Below are 22327 nucleotides of genomic sequence, written 5' to 3'. Positions count from 1 at the left end.
AGATATTCAGATTTTAAGTTTTTTGGGTGCCATCCAGTAAATAGGACTAACCCACTGAATGGATTATTTCATTATGAATGCTAATAACTAATGGTAGAGTTAAGAATGTGCTGTACTTCAATACTACAGACTGTCATGGGGTAACAATTTACTTTAATATCAAACTAAAACTTTTCATTGACAATAATTGTGAGTTTTATGCCATTTTCAGTTATAAAATCAGTCCAATCACAGATGGTGTACTCAAAACAAGTTGTCTTTGAATATAGCTACTAACATTCTTCATCTTTAAAATCTCCGCAATATTTTGTGCCATAATCTCTCAGCCTATGACCTGTTAAAAATATCTGGAAATTTACGCTTTTAAATTGCAGACAAAATTGTTTCGAAAGGCTTCTCATAATGTATTACAACATTTGTTTCTCAGTTGATAGGTAATAATTAGTAATTGCCACAACGGATACAAAAGACTGTAGTGAAACAGCTCCATGATCAAACTGTTGTTAATCTGAGGTGGATTAACATTAACAATCTGTTTTTGTTGTCATTTTGTAATTTGTTGACAGTTCACATCTTAATATTAGATATGAACATTAGATCAGTGGCAAAAAAAAGAAATCACAATCAATCACAATCACAATAATACTTAAGCCAAGAATGTTTTGCAACACGAGGAATTTCATTTGCTATTTTAAACAGTCATCATACCAATAAAAAGCAACAGAAAACACAAAATACATTTTAGCATAAACATCCACCACAGTGACTCCTCCACATTCCTCACTGTGATGGAAGGGAAAACAATTTGACCCAATAACAATTAGACAGTATAATTATTTAAACCTGATTAAATAGTCTTGGATCTTGCTACTGAGAGACCAATTTACTTTAGGAATGCTTTCATTGTGTTTATGATTGCTGAAACAATATATGACTTTATCCCCAAACAGCTAGTCCCAATTTACTTTCTCCAATTCCTGCCCAATGCAGTGGTAATTTGTATTATCCCAGTTTACACTTTCATCCAAGGACTGGTCTTGTCCTTATTGAAAACTATGGTAATTGTTTCCAAAATGCCCCCCCCCCCCCCCCCCCTTTGACACTTTGATGCCCTGGGCAAGCTTGCACTCCAATAAGCGAGTTTGGTATAAGCCAGTTCGGTATTCCAAGAAACACACGGAATCATGGGATTTGACAAAGGTAATTCGAGAATTAAAAAAAGCGAACAGGGTGCCTGGTAACGGGGAAAGTGGGGTGTAACAGTGAGAGAGAGGGGGCAGATGCGAGTGGGAGACAGGGAGAGGCGGTGAGAGGTGGGGGAGAGAGGTTTCAGTTAAGGGCCTGTCCTACTTGGCGATTTTGCCGGCGTCATATCAGTGTCGCCAAAATATTTTGAACATTTCAAAATCCAGCAATTAAACACACCTGAGCAATTACAAACATCTGTGAAGCCATATGTCCCAAACATTATGGTGCCCTGAAATGGGGGGGACTATGTATAAACACAGCTGTAATTTCTACATGGTGAAACCAAAATGTATAAAAATGCCCTTTAATAAAATTTGACAAAGTGCACTTTAACCACGTAATTTTTTCTATTACAAATCTCAAATTGTGGAGTACAGAGGCAAATAAATAAATGATGGGCCTTTATCCCAAACATTATGGAGGGCACTATATATATCCAGATGTATCCCTATAGAACCTCTCTTGCTATCCACTCCACCCCCAGAAATGGGGTGGAGTTCAATCCAGACAAGTGGGGGGTGATGCATTTTGGGAAATTAGATACAAAATGAAAGTATACATTTAGTGACATTGAGATTATTGATTCAGAGGTATCTTGGGGTGCTAATCGATTGCTCGCTGAACGTGGCAACAGGCATAGGGCAACTTGCTTTCATTGGTTGTGGCATTCAGTATAGCAGTTGGCAGGTCATGTTGCAACAGTATAAAACTTTGGTTCGTTTACATTTGAGTATTACGTGCAAATCTGGTTGCCACACTAGAAAAAATGTGGAAGCATTGGAGAGGGTGCAGAAGCGGTTTACCAGGATATTGGTTGATTAAGATTATACCTGTGCAGTAATTACAGGTATAAGGAGATTTGTGCAAACATGGATCGTTTTCTTTTATTGGGTGGCAGCCTGATGGAAAAATTAATGGAGGCATGGATAGGGTAGATAATTAAAATCCTTTTCCCCTGGGTGGATCTGTCAAATTCCAGAGGGTATAGGTTTAAGATGAGAGAGAGAAAGTTTAGTAAATTTGCGAGACAAATTTTTACACAGTGAATTGTAGGTGCCAGGATTGTGATTCATAAGGTCATAAGGAATAGGAGTAGAATTAGGCCATTCAGCCCATCAAGTCTTCTCCGCCATTCAACCATGGCTGATCTACTTCTTCCTCTTAACCCCATTCTCCTGTCTTCGCCCCATAACCTCTGACACCTGTACTAATAAAGAATCTATCTATCTCTGCCTTAAAAATATCCACTGACTTGGCCTCCACGGCCTTCTGTGGCAAATAATTCCACAGATTCACCACCCTCTGAGTAAAGAAATTTCTCCTCATCTCCTTCCTAAAAGAACATACTTTAATTCTGAGGCTACGACACCTAATCCTAGACTCTCCCACTAGTGGAAACATCCTCTCCACATCCACTCTATCCAAAACCAGGTTCCAGAGGAGATGATAGAAGCGGACTAATAGCAATGTTTAAGGCATTTAGACAGACACAGGGCCAGGTCAGGAAAAGAGGACATGGACCCCATGCAGGCAGTTGGGATTAGTTGAGAATAGCATCAGAGCTGGCGAGCTGAAGGATCTGTTCTGTTTTGATATACGTTCAATCAAAGCTCATGTGATGTTTCATTTTGAAGTGAATAATAAATTTTCATTGCTTTACTCTCCCTTAGGGTATCTTATTGGTGTATGATATCACAAATTACCAGAGTTTTGAAAACCTTGAAGATTGGTATGGTGCAGTGAAGAAAGTAAATGATGAATCTGACCAACAACCTATGGTTGCACTGGTTGGAAATAAAAGTGAGTAACTTGTTATTTTAGTTGTATATCAAAAAAGCATTCTTTAAATATGAAAAATATGAAGTAGGTATATCCCTTTTATCTTATTTTGCTTTCTTATATTTTCTTATATCCTCTATTTTTGTCTTTCTTTTTCTTTGGTTTTCTTTTTCGTGTTTTACGTTTCTACGGGTCCCTCGATCACTCTTTCACGCACTTACTATCCTATCTAACTCTCTCTACTTTCCTTCTTTTTAAAGTTTAAAACAAGAAGTGGTACAGGAAATGTATTATGTTATTGGCTTATATCACTGTAATGTACATTACTTCTAATAAATAAAATATTTAAAAAAAATATATATATATATGAAAAATGTAAATGCAATCTCAGTTTAAGACCATTGAACCATGTGAGCAATTTCTGATGTCTTTACATATATGAAATATGATATCACCAGTTAGGAAAGGTAACAAACTCTGCAGGTCAAGCAATATCTGAAGGTGGAAGGGGGGAAGACATTGTTGCCATTTCAAGTTGAAATTCTGCAAGGACCGTGGACAGGAAAGGCAAATATACATCTGAAGAAGGATCTCGACCCGAAATGTCGCCCATTCCTTCTCTCCAGAGATGCTGCCTGTCCCGCTGAGTTACTCCAGCTTTTTGTGTCTATCTTCAGGGCAAATACGTTCTACTCATTCACTTTGTCTTACTCTCTCTTGTAATTTAATGTATAATTAAATCCTCAGTCTTTGTTTGAAAGAAAACAACAGCTTCACCATCAATCACAGCAGGGCTGCCAACATTGGGTGAGAGTTGGGAATGAGAAATTGCGAGAGACCAAGCCCGAGGGAGCGTAGCGACCGGGGAGTCGGGGGGGGGGGGAGGGTGTGGGAGTAGGGTGTCCCCCCTCCCGTTGGTACAAACCTTTGCATTTTTCAGCTTGAAATTGTGCAATATGTGGCATACTGTAGCCACCCTAGGGGGGGGGGGGGGTTAGAAATAGTCAATGAGGTAAACAAACATTATAATTCAGTGGCAAATGACAATAGTTCTACCTTCCCAATATTTAACTGAAGGAAATAATGGGTTATCAGGGTTGTATTTTGTGACAGACAGCCTGACAACTTGCATGTCATTTTAACATTACACTTATCCCATCCCGCTGGATATTCCGGATTAATAAATTAAGGTTTCGTCAACTAATTACAAATCAGTCTAATTACAAATCAATAACATTAGCCAACTCCAAAACATGAAGCGCTGAGCATTGGGATCCCGACATCACGGACAACTGGCCTCAGTTCCCCGCTCACATCTGGCAGTGTTCTCTGTCTGAACCAGGGTCCGCGGAGCGTTTTTGAAAGTGGGAAGATTGATCGATCACTGATCACTGGCCTTGGGGGTACCCGGTGAAGGAGTGGAGCAACCGAGGGGGGAGAGGGTGTGGAAGCAGGGTGTCCCCCCTACCAGGGTAGGGAAATTTGATGTATTAAAATCATGTTTTAGTGCATTGTGGAAGTTGATTTCAATTTTTTTGTATGAAGTATTTTTAAGAGCTAACTTTTTAAGGGGTAACTTCTTCCACACAAAGGGTGGTGAGTGTATGGAACAAGCTGCCAGAGGACGTAGTTGAGACAGGGACAATCCCAACATTTAAGAAACAATTAAACTGATACATGGATAGGACAGGTTTGGAGGTATGGACCAAAAGCAGGTAGCGTAGTTGGGACATGTTGGCGTGTGTGGGCAAGTTGCGCCAAAGGACCTGTTTTCACACTGTATCACTCTATGACTACATTATACCTCCACCATGCATGAATGCTTCAAAATCAAGTGATCGAGTTTTATTGCCATATACTCAAGCATAGAAACATAGAAAATAGGTGCAGGAATATGCCATTCGGCCCTTCGAGTCAGCACTGCCAGTCAATATGATCATGGCTATTCATCTAAAATCAGTACCTCTTTCCTGTTTTTTCCTCAAATCCCTTGATTCCGTTAGCCCTAAGAACTAAATGTAACTCTTGCTTGAAAACATCCAGTGAATTGGCCTGCACTGCCTTCTGTGGTAGAGAATTCCACAGATTCACAACTCTCTGCGTGAAGAAAGTTTGTCCTAACTGGCCTACCCTTTATTCTTAAACTGTGAGCCCTGGTTCTGAAATCCCCCAACATCGGGAACATTTTTTCTGCAGTTACAGTAAGTGAAAATCTAGCAGGCAAGCAGGATGCTTTCTCCAACCACTCCCATTTGAAGTCCACTATCTTCCACCCAGTGCTTGGTACTTACTTCCAGCAGCCACTGGTTGTCCTCCAGGATGCACCAAGCCGCAGCCTGATACATGCCGGTCACCTGGGCGAATTCGGCACAGAGACTCTCATGGCAGCGGCGCAATGCCTCCGATGGCCCGGGACTCTTGCACTGAGGCTGCTCCATGGCCGGAGCTGCAGTGAGCGACTCGCCAGCCCCGCAAACACTCGCCAGCCCCGCTCTCCGTCCGCGTTTGTCCCCGCCATTGCTTCTGCTTCCAGCACCCATGGCCCATGCAGTTGATATGAGTTTTGAAATTTTCGTTGATCACAGAATTTCTCACGACCCTTCTCTCCCCCCTTCTCTCCCCCCTTCTCTCCCCCCTTCTCTCCGTCCTTCTCTCCCCTTCTTTCCCCTTCTCTCCCTCCCTCCCGCGCTCTCTAAAGGACTTACCGTGCTCTGTGGCAGCCGTTTACATTGCTCTTCATCGCGCAGACAGCGCTCCTCCGCTGTGTGTGTGTGTGTGTGTGTGTGTGTGTGTGTGTGTGTGTGTGTGTGTGTGTGTGTGTGTGTGTGTGTGTGTGTGTGTGGTCCTTGTAGGTTGCCGCTTAGTTGATTCAATATCACAATATCTTAACCAATAAGAAGTACTTTCAATTAGTTGGGTTTATTAATCAATTACTGTGCACTGGTTTGGCACTTGGCAATTGTAGTTTTTGGTTATTATGGCAAGAAGGAAGCTTTCATGAAATACAGTTAGGACAGATGACAAATAAATGCTTGGTTTTGCTACATCTGGGCAATACAGTGTCAGTTGTACATCCAGAGAGTATAGGGAGTATAGTAATGGACTGAGAACGCATCCTTGCTGGACACCAGTTTTGAAAATTATTGTAGGTATGGCCACATCCCCACAGATTGTAGTCTTTTGGTCCGGAAACATAGAAACATAGAAACATAGAAATTAGGTGCAGGAGTAGACCATTCGGCCCTTCGAGCCTGCACCGCCATTCAATATGATCATGGCTGATCATCCAACTCAGTATCCCGTACCTGCCTTCTCTCCATACCCTCTGATCCCCTTAGCCACAAGGGCCACATCTAACTCCCTCTTAAATATAGCCAATGAACTGGCCTCGACTACCCTCTGTGGCAGGGAGTTCCAGAGATTCACCACTCTCTGTGTGAAAAAAGTTCTTCTCATCTCGGTTTTAAAGGATTTCCCCCTTATCCTTAAGCTGTGACCCCTTGTCCTGGACTTCCCCAACATCAGGAGCAATCTTCCTGCATCTAGCCTGTCCAACCCCTTAAGAATTTTGTAAGTTTCTATAAGATCCCCTCTCAATCTCCTAAATTCTAGAGAGTATAAACCAGTCTATCCAGTCTATCTATCCAGTCTTTCTTCATAAGACAGTCCTGACATCCCAGGAATCAGTCTGGTGAACCTTCTCTGCACTACAGATTTGGAGACCAAAACTGTACGCAATACTCCAGGTGTGGTCTCACCAAGACCCTGTACAACTGCAGTAGAACCTCCCTGCTCCTATACTCAAATCCTTTTGCTATGAAAGCTAACACACCATTCGCTTTCTTCACTGCCTGCTGCACCTGCATGCCTACTTTCAATGACTGGTGTACCATGACACCCAGGTCTCGCTGCATCTCCCCTTTTCCTAGTCGGCCACCATTTAGATAATAGTCTGCTTTCCTGTTTTTGCCACCAAAATGGATAACCTCACATTTATCCACATTATACTGCATCTGCCAAACATTTGCCCACTCACCCAGCCTATCCAAGTCACCTTGCAGTCTCCTAGCATCCTCCTCACAGCTAACACTGCCCCCCAGCTTAGTGTCATCCGCAAACTTGGAGATATTGCCTTCAATTCCCTCATCCAGATCATTAATATATATTGTAAATAGCTGGGGTCCCAGCACTGAGCCTTGCGGTACCGCACTAGTCACTGCCTGCCATTGTGAAAAGGACCCGTTTACTCCTACTCTTTGCTTCCTGTTTGCCAGCCAGTTCTCTATCCACATCAATACTGAACCCCCAATGCTGTGTGCTTTAAGTTTGTATACTAATCTCTTATGTGGGACCTTGTCGAAAGCCTTCTGGAAGTCCAGATACACCACATCCACTGGTTCTCCCCTATCCATGCTACTAGTTACATCCTCGAAAAATTCTATAAGATTCGTCAGACATGATTTACCTTTTGTTAATCCATGCTGACTTTGTCCAATGATTTCACCACTTTCCAAATGTGCTGCTATCCCATCTTTAATAACTGACTCTAGCAGTTTCCCCACTACCGATGTTAGACTAACTGGTCTGTAATTCCCCGTTTTCTCTCTCCCTCCCTTCTTAAAAAGTGGGGTTACGTTTGCTACCAGCCAATCCTCAGGAACTACTCCAGAATCTAAAGAGTTTTGAAAGATTATTACTAATGCATCCACTATTTCTGGAGCTACTTCCTTAAGTACTCTGGGATGCAGCCTATCTGGCCCTGGGGATTTATCGGCCTTTAATCCATTCAATTTACCCAACACCACTTCCCGGCTAACCTGGATTTCACTCAATTCCTCCAACTCCTTTGACCCGCGGTCCCCTGCTATTTCCGGCAGATTATTTATGTCTTCCTTAGTGAAGACGGAGCCAAAGTAGTTATTCAATTGGTCCGCCATATCCTTGTTCCCCATGATCAAGTCACCCGTTTCTGACTGCAAGGGACCTACATTTGTTTTAACTAATCTCTTTCTTTTCACATATCTATAAAAACTTTTGCAGTCAGTTCCCTGCCAGTTTTCTTTCATAATCTATTTTTCCTTTCCTAATTAAGCCCTTTGTCCTCCTCTGTTAGTCTCTGAATTTCTCCCAGTCCTCCGGTATGCTGCTTTTTCTGGCTAATTTGTACGCATCATCCTTCATTTTGATACTATCCCTGATTTCCCTTGTTATCCACGGATGCACTACCTTCCCTGATTTATTCTTTTGCTAAACTGGGATGAACAATTTTTGTAGTTCATCCATGCAGTCTTTAAATGTCTTCCATTGCATATCCACCGTCAACCCTTTTAGAATTAATTGCCAGTCAATCTTGGCCAATTCATGTCTCATACCCTCAAAGTTACCTTTCTTTAAGTTCAGAACCATTGTTTCTGAATTAACAATGTCACTCTCCATCCTAATGAAGAACTCAACCATATTATGGTCACTCTTGCCCAAGGGGGCACGTACAACAAGACTGCTAACTAACCCTTCCTCATTACTCAATACCCAGTCTAAAATAGCCTGCTCTCTCGTTGGTTCCTCTACATGTTGATTTAGATAACTATCCCGCATACATTCCAAGAAATCCTCTTCCTCAGCACCCCTGCCAATTTGATTCACCCAATCTATATGTAGATTGAAGTCACCCATTATAACTGTTTTGCCTTTGTCGCACGCATTTCTAATTTCCTGTTTGATACCATCTCCAACTTCACTACTACTGTTAGGTGGCCTGTACACAACACCCACCAGCGTTTTCTGCCCCTTAGTGTTTCGCAGCTCTACCCATACCGATTCCACATCCTCCAAACTAATGTCCTTCCTTTCCATTGCGTTAATCTCCTCTCTAATCAGCAACGCTACCCCACCTCCTTTTCCTTTCTCTCTATTCCTCCTGAATATTGAATATCCCTGGATGTTCAGCTCCCAGCCTTGGTCACCCTGGAGCCATGTCTCCGTGATCCCAACTATATCATAGTCATTAATAGCTATCTGCACATTCAACTCATCCACTTTATTACGAATGCTCCTTGCATTGAGACACAAAGCCTTCAGGCTTGTTTTTACAACACTCTTACCCCTTATACAATTATGTTGAAAAGTGGCCCTTTTTGATTTTTGCCCTGGTTTTGTCTGCCTGCCACTTTTACTTTTCACCTTGCTACCTATTGCTTCTAACCTCATTTTACACCCCTCTGTCTCTACGCTCACACATTTAAGAAACCCTTTCCCTTTAACTCCATCCTCCACTATCCCATTCGGATGAGGATCCGTTGAGGATCCAGTGGCAGAGGAGTAATGAGGACCTGTTTTGATGGAAGGCAAACTGCAGTGGGTTAAGGCTGACTGGGAAGTGGATGTCAGAGCCACTGACAATAGTCATTAAGGCACGCCAGTTTCTTTCCGCAGATTAACTCTCAGAAAGAGCAATCTTATGTCTGCCACCATAACTATAGGTGCAGCCTCATTTGAGATTGATGGAGCAGGTGACTTTCCACCACTGATCTTCCTTTCAAAGTGAGCATAGAATGCATTGCACTAATCGGGGAGGGACCTGCTGTTGTCTTCAATGGTTCCTGTCTTTGCTTTATAGTCCGTTTATAGCATGCAAGCCTTGGCACAATCTACGATTATCCGTATCACTGCCTTAAGACTCCTGCTTGGTCTGGAATTTCCTCTTGTCATCCTTAATAGCGCTGCAAAGGTCGAAGATAGATTTCTTATTCCGCTCAGGTCATTTGACGAACGCTGCAGACTTGGACTTCACCTGGAAGTGAACTTTGCGGTTCATCCATGGTTTATGTTGGGGAAACACACGTATCGTCTTGTGTAGCAAGGAACTGCAGATGCTGGTTTAAATTGAAGATAGACACAAAATGCTGGAGTGACTCAGCGGGACAGGCAGCATCTCCAGAGAGAAGGAATGGGTGACGTTTCGGGCTGAGACTTCTTCAGACTGAACAAACAGGAGACAAGTATCTTCTTCTTTGGTACTCAGGCCTTCGCACACTTGCTGATGAAGTCCGTGACTGCAATGACATATTCATTTAGATTAGCCGCTGAGTCCCATCATGTGGACCAGTCCATCGACTCAAAACTGTTACAAAATCACAAAATATCTCATTTGGATAAAGATATTGGAAGGGCTGAGGCAATGTACTGTCCAGGACTATATATAAGAATTTGAGTGCATGTTTAAAAACTGATTCTAAATGTAATATTATATGATTTAAAAGATTAAACAGGCAGAATAAAATATTGTGAACCATGTGGTATAATAATCCATTCCATATACATAAAGCCCTAAATTGAGAAAAAAAGTGAGATAAAGGATAAAAAGGTGGCAGACACAGGAAAAAAAATGAAACCAGATAATTCAAATATTTTATCTTGAATATAAGATTATGCCATGTCCTTATCAATATTAATATCACAATTTCTTGCTCGTCTACATTATAGTAAAGATTTGGAAAGCAAATACTTTGTGAAAAATAGTTTGACCAACTGATATTATGAAAAGGCTATTAAAACAGTTTATTGTAACATTTATTATGATGAATGGAAAGAGCTTTATTATATAGTGGGGGGAAAAAAAGTTCTGTACAAATGCTTTAGATCACCAGATGCAAAACGTTATTAATGCTAGTCCAGAAAACTTTTGGATGAACTTGGATTTGGCCTCCTTTTTTATATTATAGTATGATCAAGTCCATATTGCTTGTTTCCTTGTTTATAACTCTTCACTGGAGTCTCTTGAAATAAGTTTGATATAAAATATGTTCAGGCTTACTAGTTTAAAAAAAAAAGTACCAGTAAAATTTCTGTTACTATCAAGAACTCTTTGACCAATATAGCTTCTGAAGTTGAATTATTGATGTTTTTTACATTGTATACATTTTGGTTATGTTCATGTCTCATGTTCAATTGTTTTAATATGCTAAATATTATTTATGAGTTGCACTTCTTTATGCTAGTCAGAGTTGAATGGAGTTATTTGCTTTGTTTTTATTTACTCACTTTTCAAGATCTGGGGTATTGCTGGGAAGGCCAGCATTTATTGTCCATCCCCTTTTACCTTTGAGAAAGTGGTGGTGGAAGGCTGCCTTTCTGAACTACTGTAACCTTTCTCATGAAGGTACTTCCTCAGTGCAATTGAATAGGGAGTTGCAGGATTTAGAACCAGCAACGATGAAGGAATAATGATATTTTCCAAAATCAGCGTGGTGGTTCAGTGTGTACCAACAACAAAATGTCTTCCCAATGAGGGGAGACGAGCCTGCATGTGATGGGTCTCCATGAGTCCGCTGACCTTGGTAAGTAGAGGTTATGAGTTTGGGAAGTACTATCAGAGGAGCCTGTATCAACAACTACAGTACATTTTGTAGTTGATACACATGAAATCCTCTGCGCTGGTTTTGTCGTGTCTGGATATTAGAGTGACGGATGGGGGATCTAATTAAGTGGGGTGCTTCATCCTTGACTGTTTTGAGTTTCTCAAAAAATAATTGGTGCTGCACTCATTGAGGCACATGGAGAATATTCCATCATGCTATTTTCTTGTGCCTTGAGGTAGTGGAAAGGGTTTCTGGTATTATGAGCCCATAACAAAACACAATCTATGTCGTATTATCTACTGGCTCGTCGAGTTAAGTATCTGGTCAATGATGATCCCCAGTTTGTTTATGGCAGGGAACTCAGTGATGGTAATATGATTCGGTATCAAAAGATAGATGATTCAACACTTTTGTTGGTGACTGTTATTGTTTGCCACGTGATAGCGCATGCATTAATGTTGTCTGAGTCGTGTTACATTGGGTGGGATTATTGCATTGGAGGTATTTGGAGGGAATGTGCAATCATCAGTGTAACTCTCATATTGCCTTATGCTGTAAGGACTGAAGAAACAGCAGAAGGTGACTGGGCCCAGAACATTGTCCTGAGGAACTCTTACAATGATATTCCTAAAAGAGGCATGATTGACCTCCAACAACCCCAGCTGTCTTCCTTTGTCTGAGGTATAGCCCAATACATTGGAATTTTTCTCTCCATGTTCATTGACCAGCTTTACATGAGCTCTATGATGCCTCAGTTCAAATTCAACTCCGTGTTCCATGTTTTGACAAAGACTGTGATGAGGCCTGCAGCAGAGTGATTCTGGTGAAACCCAAACTGGATTTCAGTAAGCAAATTATTTGATATGCCGGGCCATGTTGTTACATATTGTGGTACAGTACAATGCTGCTGCCGTTAATGGTCCATTGTCACTTAGTTTAGATGTGCTAGATCTGCTCTGAGTCTGCACAATTTAATACGATTAATGTGCCAGACAATAAAATGGAGGTTGTCCTTAGTGTAAAGCAGAACTCTTTTTCCATAGTGACTGTGTAATGATCATTTCCACCAATGCATTTATAGAAAGATACATCATGAGATCACAACCTGTCATGAGATCAGGTTGGTCTACCCTGTGTGTTGGATCACTTGCAACCTGCTGCAAACTTAGTCTGACAGTTCTTCAGGGCAATGCTGCTTTTTTTTTTTTTTTTGCTTTAACGTTGGTTCATTGGAATTAGTGATGGGCATTGACGTCCATTACTCAGAGTGCATTCTGTGCCTTTTCTAATCTCAGAGCTTGTTAAATATTGTTCATCTTGGAGAAGCACTGATTCGTCATTGTGTGTGTAGGAACTAATTAGGAGGAGATTTTTTTTGCCTATGTTTAACCCGATGCCAGGATTATTTTATGGAGCCTGGAATCAATGCAACATTAAGGATGCAAAGGATTTCTCCCTTCCAATTTGTGTGACCTCTAATGGGTTTCCTCTACGAGTGACGGGATTAACTAGGTATAATAATGAGAGAGAATAGATTGTTGTCTGGAAGGTATGATGGTGTGAATCTGACCATATACTGTAAGGTTGTTGCCTGACTAGTTTATGGGAGAGCTCTCCCCAATTAATGTGACCTCCTGGCTGTTTGTGGAGTGGATTTTGTAAAGTTGGTTGGTCAAAATGTGTTTGATGCCAAGTGGTTCATCTAGTTTTGTCACCTTTCTCTTTGAATATAAAAGAATGATACAACTGAGTGGCTTGTATAGCAATTTAAAAACACACATAAAGGTTGACCATAAGTGGCTCTGGAATTCATATTGACCAGAGCAGGTTTGATTTATTTTAAGATTAATTTTTATGACAATTTGGTAGTTTTTGTGGCTGTGATTCCAAAATTTGGTTTTCGGGTTACATAAATTTGAGATATAAACTGGTTTGCGTCTCAGTATTAATGGTATTACTGGTATAGTAATTTAACTACAGAAAATCAAGAACAACGCATTCAATTTTAATTTAAAAAAAAAGGAGTTTTGATACAACAAAGGGATTTCTTTTGTCTTTTCTAAATTATTTTTCTAAATTAATAGATGTATTTTAGCATAAATATTGAAGATTTTATTCTTGAAAAGTGCTAGAAACATCAACTAAATTAGTAATTCCTGCTAAGGAGATATAATTTTTAAATTTGTGTTTTGTGCATATTTTGGAATTCGGTATTACTAATTGGTGTTCAATTTGTTATTTTCTTGTATATAAAAAAGGTAACACCGAATGGTAACATTTGTGGTATTAAAGAGAATTTGGCTGCATGTAAATGTAATTCCCAATAAACATAGTACTGCATAGAATAATTCCTTGGGATTAATCTTTTCGAGGTCATTTGTTGGCAAATTAATACAGACATAACGACCTGGGTTTTTTTTTAGAAAAATCAAAATCTAAATTATTATTTTTAGCTCAAGTTATACACTATAAGCTATAAACAGCATGTTTTGAAAATGTTTCATGGGGCTCTTTTCTTCTTAATGGTTGAAGTATGTTGTTCAAACAATTCAAAAAGTTGTTGCCTAGAAGTCTGAAGTTTACTTCAATCCGCTGCTATAGTTAAAATTATTAAATATGGCTGTAAAATTAATATAATGTATATTTCAGTCTTTAACTTATAGCCAATAGTTTAAACTTAGTCGTGACGTGATAAAGTTGTAAAGTTAGTTCTGACATTATTTTTTATATATCCTTTAGGGTAGATGCATGCCATTCATTATTACTAGGCTACATTTACCTGTGCAGTATATTACTTAAGAAATTCTGTTTTGCCAGGCAGTTAACCCTCTCTTAAAACTGTGTCAACTTCTGCTAATGTCACCCCAGTAAGCACAGTTCCCCAAGGCAAAACACTTAGCTTGGCTGGGGTTTGTGTTAGATTTCTTTGCGTTTCCCACCATCTGATCTGAAACCAGACTCCTTAAGTGTCAAACCAACTTTCTCAACAGATTTATTGTAAACAGAAATTAACCCAGGTTGCATGGGAGCCATGTACATTGTGATTTATGACTCTCAAGTGGATTTTGGCTCTGGTTATCTGCAGCTTCTATGCAGGGGTATGAATTATCAGGCACCAGTGTACTTCAGATGGATGAATGATTTCTGCTGTTGAGACATGGAGATGTTAACCAGATCTACTCCCAAATAAAGACTAATAACACTGATTTTTAAACATTGTTCATGACAGATGGGAGCGGAGGAGAGTGGATAGGCTCTAATTAAGAATGTTGACTGTATGTTCTCTTTAGCTGTGATTGATTAGTACAGGAGTGCTATCTCTACACAGGAAATGATGCAGTGATACATTGCTAGGTGAAAGGTTAAATCTTAAAGTATGTTTAATTTGCGTGCACTGCTGTTGGTAGTAATGCATTAGATTCAGAATTTACAGTGACATTGTTTGGTAACACTATTTCTATAAGGTTCTATTTATAAACTTTTCCTGAACTATAGCAATAAGAGATAACAGTAGGCATATGTATAATCATCATACATTCAGAAAAAAAGGACTCGGTAAAACACTATAGCTTAGTAGTAAATATACCTCTGGCACATCATAAATCATTAGTTTTATTAATTATTATGAAATTGAAAATGACTTATTTCAGATGCCATTTGTGAACAGCAGCGTGGTTTTACATACTGCACATTTTGTATCTTTTTCAATTACATTTCACATTTATATACGTGGTCTTAGCTTTGCCGCCTAACCTTTTCTCTTGTTTCTTTTTCCATACGTTAGTATTTGTTTCATAACAGAGTTTTTGTTACTTGGATTTACATTTTTAAAGAATACTTTAAAAAAATGCAACCTATCTGTTGTTTAAAATGGCAACCATTCATTTTTTTTTAGAAACTCATTCTTCTGCAAATCATAGGCCAAAGATGCTTTGCAGTATTTCCTTGAATCATTAAACTTACTTTACCGTTTTAGTCATCTTTGAAAGAGAGATTACATCTAGGTAAGGTATAATTAGTTTTATCCATAAATCTGAGATTTTGTCTTCTATTTGGTGGATACTGTTCTTCCTGGAAAATAGTTCATGGCTCAGGGAGGATTATGTTACACTTGGTTGGATGTTCGAGACTTGCATCGCTTGTGTCATCCTATCTAGGGTTGATTGGGAAAGCAGAAGTGAGAAATTGGGGGGGAAAACCCACTTCCCATCTACTTTGATTGCATTCATAATGTTAAGAAAGCTAAACACTTTTAAATCACATTTTGGAATATTTTGTGTTCTGTAATTTTCTGCAATATTTATAATTATTATTTTACACTATATATAAATATATATTCTGCATGTCATTGCACTATTCAGTTGAGTATTATTATTTTTTGATTGAAGGTATAATTATTCATGTTATAAGTTGTTTTCAATGTAGTTGTAGAACTGCAAGGAGAGACACAAACATTTTATGCCAGTGTCGCATAACCATAACCATATTTCTGATAAAATAGTTAATAATGTTTTCGCTATGCCATGTTCTATATATATTTTTCATCCAAATCTATCCTAACAGCAATATTTGCGGAACGCTTTCTGTCCCAGTCACATTTCATTTTTCCATCTAGTAGGAATGTTACAATACTTACCTTCAGCGGCGCTGCAATTCTGCCACTGGCCGTGTGCGCGATTTTGGCATGTTTGAGGGGGGGGGGGGGCGGGGTTAAAACGGTTTTCTGACCTGGTCCTGAATTATATTTTGTTGTAGTGCAAGATGTTGCTAAAGAATCGTTCCGACGGCTATTCTGTGTGTTTTTAAAAAAAATTTGCCCGACATGTTAATCGCTGGAATGATTTTAAAACCAGCTTCTGAAGCCATCAATGCCGACAACAGGGATGGATTTTATGGAGGGGACAGGTAAAAGAAAGTAGTTTATTTTTATGTATAAAAGTGTTTCTTAAGATGTATTTAATTCACATTATAAGTTGCGAAACGGTGATTTTTTCCCCCGAAGAACCGGCAGTGTATTTGCTGCCGATATGGGGGTATAAATTCACCGCAACCTCAACGTTCCAAATGGTCCCGTTCCAGAAAATCTCACTCACAAGCTGATTTAAATGGCCATTAATTTACAGGTATTAAACATTAAATTCCTTCCATTTGTGATATGTGATAGATATGTGAAAAGAAAGAGATAGATATGTGAAAAGAAAGAGATTAGTTAAAACAATTGTAGGTCCCTTGCAGTCAGAAACAGGTGAGTTGATCATGGGGAACAAGGATATGGCGGACCAATTGAATAACTACTTTGGTTCCGTCTTCACTAAGGAAGACATAAATAATCTGCCGGAAATAGCAGGGGACCGCGGGTCAAAGGAGTTGGAGGAATTGAGTGAAATCCAGGTTAGCCGGGAAGTGGTGTTGGGTAAATTAAATGGATTCAAGGCCGATAAATCCCCAGGGCCAGATAGGCTGCATCCCAGAGTACTTAAGGAAGTAGCTCCAGAAATAGTGGATGCATTAGTAATAATCTTTCAAAACTCTTTAGATTCTGGAGTAGTTCCTGAGGATTGGCGGGTAGCAAACGTAACCCCACTTTTTAAGAAGGGAGGGAGAGAGAAAACGGGGAATTACAGACCAGTTAGTCTAACATCGGTAGTGGGGAAACTGCTAGAGTCAGTTATTAAAGATGGGATAGCAGCACATTTGGAAAGTGGTGAAATCATTGGACAAAGTCAGCATGGATTAACAAAAGGTAAATCATGTCTGACGAATCTTATAGAATTTTTCGAGGATGTAACTAGTAGCGTGGATAGGGGAGAACCAGTGGATGTGGTGTATCTGGACTTCCAGAAGGCTTTCGACAAGGTCCCACATAAGAGATTAGTTTACAAACTTAAAGCACACGGCATTGGGGGTTCAGTATTGATGTGGATAGAGAACTGGCTGGCAAACAGGAAGCAAAGAGTAGGAGTAAACGGGTCCTTTTCACAATGGCAGGCAGTGACTAGTGCGGTACCGCAAGGCTCAGTGCTGGGACCCCAGCTATTTACAATATATATTAATGATCTGGATGAGGGAATTGAAGGCAATATCTCCAAGTTTGCGGATGACACTAAGCTGGGGGGCAGTGTTAGCTGTGAGGAGGATGCTAGGAGACTGCAAGGTGACTTGGATAGGCTGGGTGAGTGGGCAAATGTTTGGCAGATGCAGTATAATGTGGATAAATGTGAGGTTATCCATTTTGGTGGCCAAAACAGGAAAGCAGACTATTATCTAAATGGTGGCCGACTAGGAAAAGGGGAGATGCAGCGAGACCTGGGTGTCATGGTACACCAGTCATTGAAAGTGGGCATGCAGGTGCAGCAGGCAGTGAAGAAAGCGAATGGTATGTTAGCTTTCATAGCAAAATGATTTGAGTATAGGAGCAGGGAGGTTCTACTGCAGTTGTACAGGGTCTTGGTGAGACCACACCTGGAGTATTGCGTACAGTTTTGGCCTCCAAATCTGAGGAAGGACATTATTGCCATAGAGGGAGTGCAGAGAAGGTTCACCAGACTGATTCCTGGGATGTCAGGACTGTCTTATGAAGAAAGACTGGATAGACTTGGTTTATACTCTCTAGAATTTAGGAGATTGAAAGGGGATCTTATAGAAACTTACAAAATTCTTAAGGGGTTGGACAGGCTAGATGCAGGAAGATTGCTCCTGATGTTGGGGAAGTCCAGGACAAGGGGTCACAGCTTAAGGATAAGGGGGAAATCCTTTAAAACCGAGATGAGAAGAACTTTTTTCACACAGAGAGTGGTGAATCTCTGGAACTCCCTGCCACAGAGGGTAGTCGAGGCCAGTTCATTGGCTATATTTAAGAGGGAGTTAGATGTGGCCCTTGTGGCTAAGGGGATCAGAGGGTATGGAGAGAAGGCAGGTACGGGATACTGAGTTGGATGATCAGCCATGATCATATTGAATGGCGGTGCAGGCTCGAAGGGCCGAATGGCCTACTCCTGCACCTAGTTTCTATGTTTCTATGTTTCTATTTGGCCTATAAACCCATGACAATGAGATTTAAAAATTATGTTATATTCTGAATTCTTGTGTGAATGTTATTTGGACACTTAGGCTATTTAAAAATGTTAATCTATTCTTAAGAAATGGATAGATGTTTAGATCTAGCAATTGAATTTTGTAATTAGCTACAATTAGGTAACTAACTAACTATATGCTTTAATTTCAAGTCATCTAAGTAAGATTGTTTCATATTGTTTCAGAATGCTTCAATCTATAATAACTGAAAATTTCTTTCAGTTCTCTTAAATTTTAAGAAAGTTATCGGCTTTTAAATGTTCTCGATCACAGCTTTTGTGTTAAGTCAATGAAAAAGCAATAGGGAACAAGATGCCAATTTCCGAGTATGAAAATGGCCATAACTTTTTTAATACGGAAGATATGAAAGTGAATTAGGTGTCAAATTAAACTTATTTTTATGCTTTATCTGATGCGATAAATTAAAGACTTGATTTTTTAAATCTCAAAATTTTGTAACATTGCGACATCTAGCTTGTACTATCAGCAAACCTGGATATATTAAATGGTATCTTTTCATTTACATCAGTTTTGCCAATTATGCCAATTTCTAGGCCTGATTTTGATTATCTTAGTAGCCTATTAGCGATAGGGAGTTAGCATTAAAAAAAAAATTCTGTCCTTTAACCAAACTTTTATGCACATGAACATGCTATCCCTAAATGTGTGGACTTTTTTTAATGCAATAGCTTTACATGGTGCCTTATCAAATGCCTTCTGATAATCCAAATACATTACATTTACTGGTTTTCCCCTTATGCATTGTTCTGTTTACATCTACACAAAATTCTTCTTCATAATTGTCAGTCATGACATTATCTTCCCAGAAGTATACGGCCTCTGCTAATTACAATTATACTTTGCTAAGTGCTTATCACCATATTCTTAATAATAGATTGCATCTTTTGCAACTAATGTTAAGCCAAATGGTCCAGAATCCCCTATGTAAGATTCCTTCCTTGCATAATATTGTTTCAATGAATACTGTGATTATTGTAGAATGTTAGGAAGTTTGGAAGATTATCACGTAGATTCCTAGTCACACTACATGGAAGCAGGTGCTTAGGCCCAACAAATCCTTGCTGCCCAAGATCCCCATATAAGCTAGTCCCATTGCCATCACTTGTCCCTATCACTCTGAACTTTCCTATACATGAACCTATTCAATTTTATTTTAATGTCGGTACAGTTCCTGTCTTAACTACTTCCACTGGTAACTCGTTCCATGTACGCACCGCCTTTTGTGTGAAAATGTTGCCTTTTGTGTTTCTATTAAATCATCTATTGCAGCCCATTCTTGTTAAAGAACTATTGAATGTAGGTTAGCAAGTCTGAGGGATGTTTCTAGCTTTAATCCCTTTAAAATCTGCATTACATTTTTGTTATTTATGTTAAGTACCTAGTTCTTAGCCCATCTTGGTTATCCTGTGTTTCTGCTGAATTTGCCAATTTATTACACTGCTAGATTACTGATGGAGCTTCACAGGGCCGGCCTTAGGAGGTGCGGGGCCCAATTGGGAACAATTTTCATAGAAATATAAATATATAATTATAAATGAGTCATATTCAGGCATGTGTCGTGAGTAATATGACAGTCGGCTTTAAAAAATCTTAAACCGCGCATGCGCAGATTGTTCTCTCTGTAAAAATAAAATAAAAATAAATAAAGTAACAATTCAATTTGCCCAAGGTGTCCAAATCTCCTTCTTTCTGAATTACTGAATGTTTGAGGGGAGGGGGGTTACGGCAGGTGGAAAGATGGTGGGAAAAACGGGAGCACACCAGGACAAGTTGAATCAGTTGTCATCTTATTGAATTACTATACTAGTTCAAGGGACCAATTGGGGGGAGAGTTCCTTTCACAGCGTGTGGGGAGTCTAGCCAGGGGTAAAGTTCCGGGGAGGTCGGGAGCGTTGAGAAGGAGGGGGTCGGGTTCATGCCAGTAGCCCACTCACTCGCTGCTGCCGCGGCTCTCCGGGCGCAGAGCCACCGCATTGTGGCCGGGGAGGGAAGCAGCTCGCGAGGCTATGAGCGGCTGCCATCACCGGACAACGGAACCGACTGCCATCTCAGCGCCTTCTGCTGGCCCGCTCACCTCTGGCAGTGCTCTCCGTCTGAACAGTGAGGGGATCAGCTCAAGAGCAAAGATCATAGAGCGGAGTGGGTCAGCGGGTGATGGATAACATCACAGCGGGCGGTGGAGCTTACTCCTGTATCAGCACGAACAAGGGGTCAATTGAGGTTACTCGCACTGACATATGGAGTAAGCTCCACCGCCCACTGTCCTATTATCCATCGCCAGCTGACCCGCTCTTGAGCTGGATGCTGGCATGATCCCTGACCCCCTCCTTGTCAACGCTCCTGCCCCTGGCCAGACTACCCACACACTGTGAAAGGAACTCTTCCCCCCCCCCTCCCCCCAGCAGCACTTCCTACTTTACAGCCGCTTCTCATCAGCTGTTAGCAATGAGGGATAGACTTGGTTATCCCTCAGTACAGCAACAATGTTCTTGATGTTGCTGTACTGAGGGATAACAAAGTCTATCTTTCTTGGCTAACAACCTAACCTTCGGCCTCCAAGATGCAGGTACATTTTCTAGCAATGTTACAAAATTTTGATTTTTTCAAAATCAAGTCTGCAATTTGTCCCATCAGATATAAAAAGAAGTTTAATTTGACACCTAATTCACTTTCATATCTTCAGTATTAAAAAGGTTATGGCCATTTTCATACTCGGAAATTAGCATCTTGTTCCCTATTGCTTTTCCATTGACTTAACACAAAAGCTGTGATCGAGGACAGTCAAAAGCCCATAACATTCTTAAAGATTAAGAGAACTGAATGAGATTTTCAGTTATTATAGATTGAAGCATTCTGAAACAAATATAAAACATCTTACTTGGATGATCTGAAATTAAAGCATATAATTAGTTAATTACCTAATTGTAGCTATTTGCAAAATTGACCGTTGTGACGGAAATAGTAATAAACACCCAGACTGCCTTGAAAATTCAAAAATGTGATATTCTCAAGATCAGAACTTTAATATTATTGTATTATATGCTGTAAGTCCTCAACAGAGGAAAACAAATTACAATTTCTAGCAATAGACCAAGTCTTTATGGAGAAGATCAGTTGCTAGCTGGTACATTGGCATATCATAATCAGTAGCATCATCATACTCCTCAGATTGTAACCAATAAGCAACTCTGTACACCTTGTTTTTCCTCAACTTTTCAATTTTGGCATTGTAAACTCCAAGTTTTTGCTCTTCAAACCACGCATGACATGCCTTTCTGCCCAATACTTTCCCATTAAGAATGTCCTGTAGATTCCATTTCTTAAGAAAAGGATAATTTTTAAAATAGCCTAAGTATCCAAATAACAAACTAATCCCATTCATAATAGAATATAACATGATTTTTAGATCTCACTGTCATGAATTTATATGCCAGATCAGTGATGGAATGGGTTTTAGGAACTAGGGGTGCGCTAAGGTCTGCGAGCCTGAGGTTGGGAAGGAAGGGTGTGGGGGCTAGAAGCTATAAGCCCCCCATGAGAAATTTTATCTAACTCTGAAATTGAAGATAGACAAAAGCTGGAGTAGCTCAGCAGGACAGGCAGCGCAGCAACTCTGGAGAGAAGACCCTTCTTCAGACTGAACTGAACTCTCGTCGGTGAGAGTACTTGTGATTGTCTGAAGAAGGGTCTCGACCAGAAACGCAACCCTTTCCCCAGAGCCCCTGCCCGTCCCGTTGAGCCGCCACAGACAGGGAGTTGAAGGTAGACACAGGGGGGGTCCACCCTCAACTTCAAAGCCAAACAAAAAACACAGTGCTGGAGGAACTCAGCGGGCAAGGCAGCACCCA

At 40.2% G+C, this 22327-nt stretch overlaps 1 protein-coding gene across 4 annotated transcripts in view; it reads left to right on the top strand.

Moving 5' to 3' along the window:
- The window catches only part of rab28 (RAB28, member RAS oncogene family), a 116939-nt gene that overhangs the window by 24636 nt on the left and 69976 nt on the right, over window positions 1-22327 (top strand). For all 4 annotated transcript variants that reach the window (XR_004412867.1, XM_033025611.1, XM_033025595.1 and 1 more), the window contains exon 4: window positions 2919-3048. Coding sequence is in view for 3 of the 4 variants with exons in the window: in XM_033025611.1 (XP_032881502.1) it covers window positions 2919-3048 (130 nt within the window). In the remaining variant the exon portion in view is untranslated. The remainder of the gene's footprint in view (window positions 1-2918; window positions 3049-22327) is intronic.

Source organism: Amblyraja radiata, chromosome 1 (assembly GCF_010909765.2).
Source record: "Amblyraja radiata isolate CabotCenter1 chromosome 1, sAmbRad1.1.pri, whole genome shotgun sequence".
Lineage (NCBI taxonomy): Eukaryota > Metazoa > Chordata > Chondrichthyes > Rajiformes > Rajidae > Amblyraja > Amblyraja radiata.
This window is presented reverse-complemented; position numbering and strand designations above follow the sequence as displayed.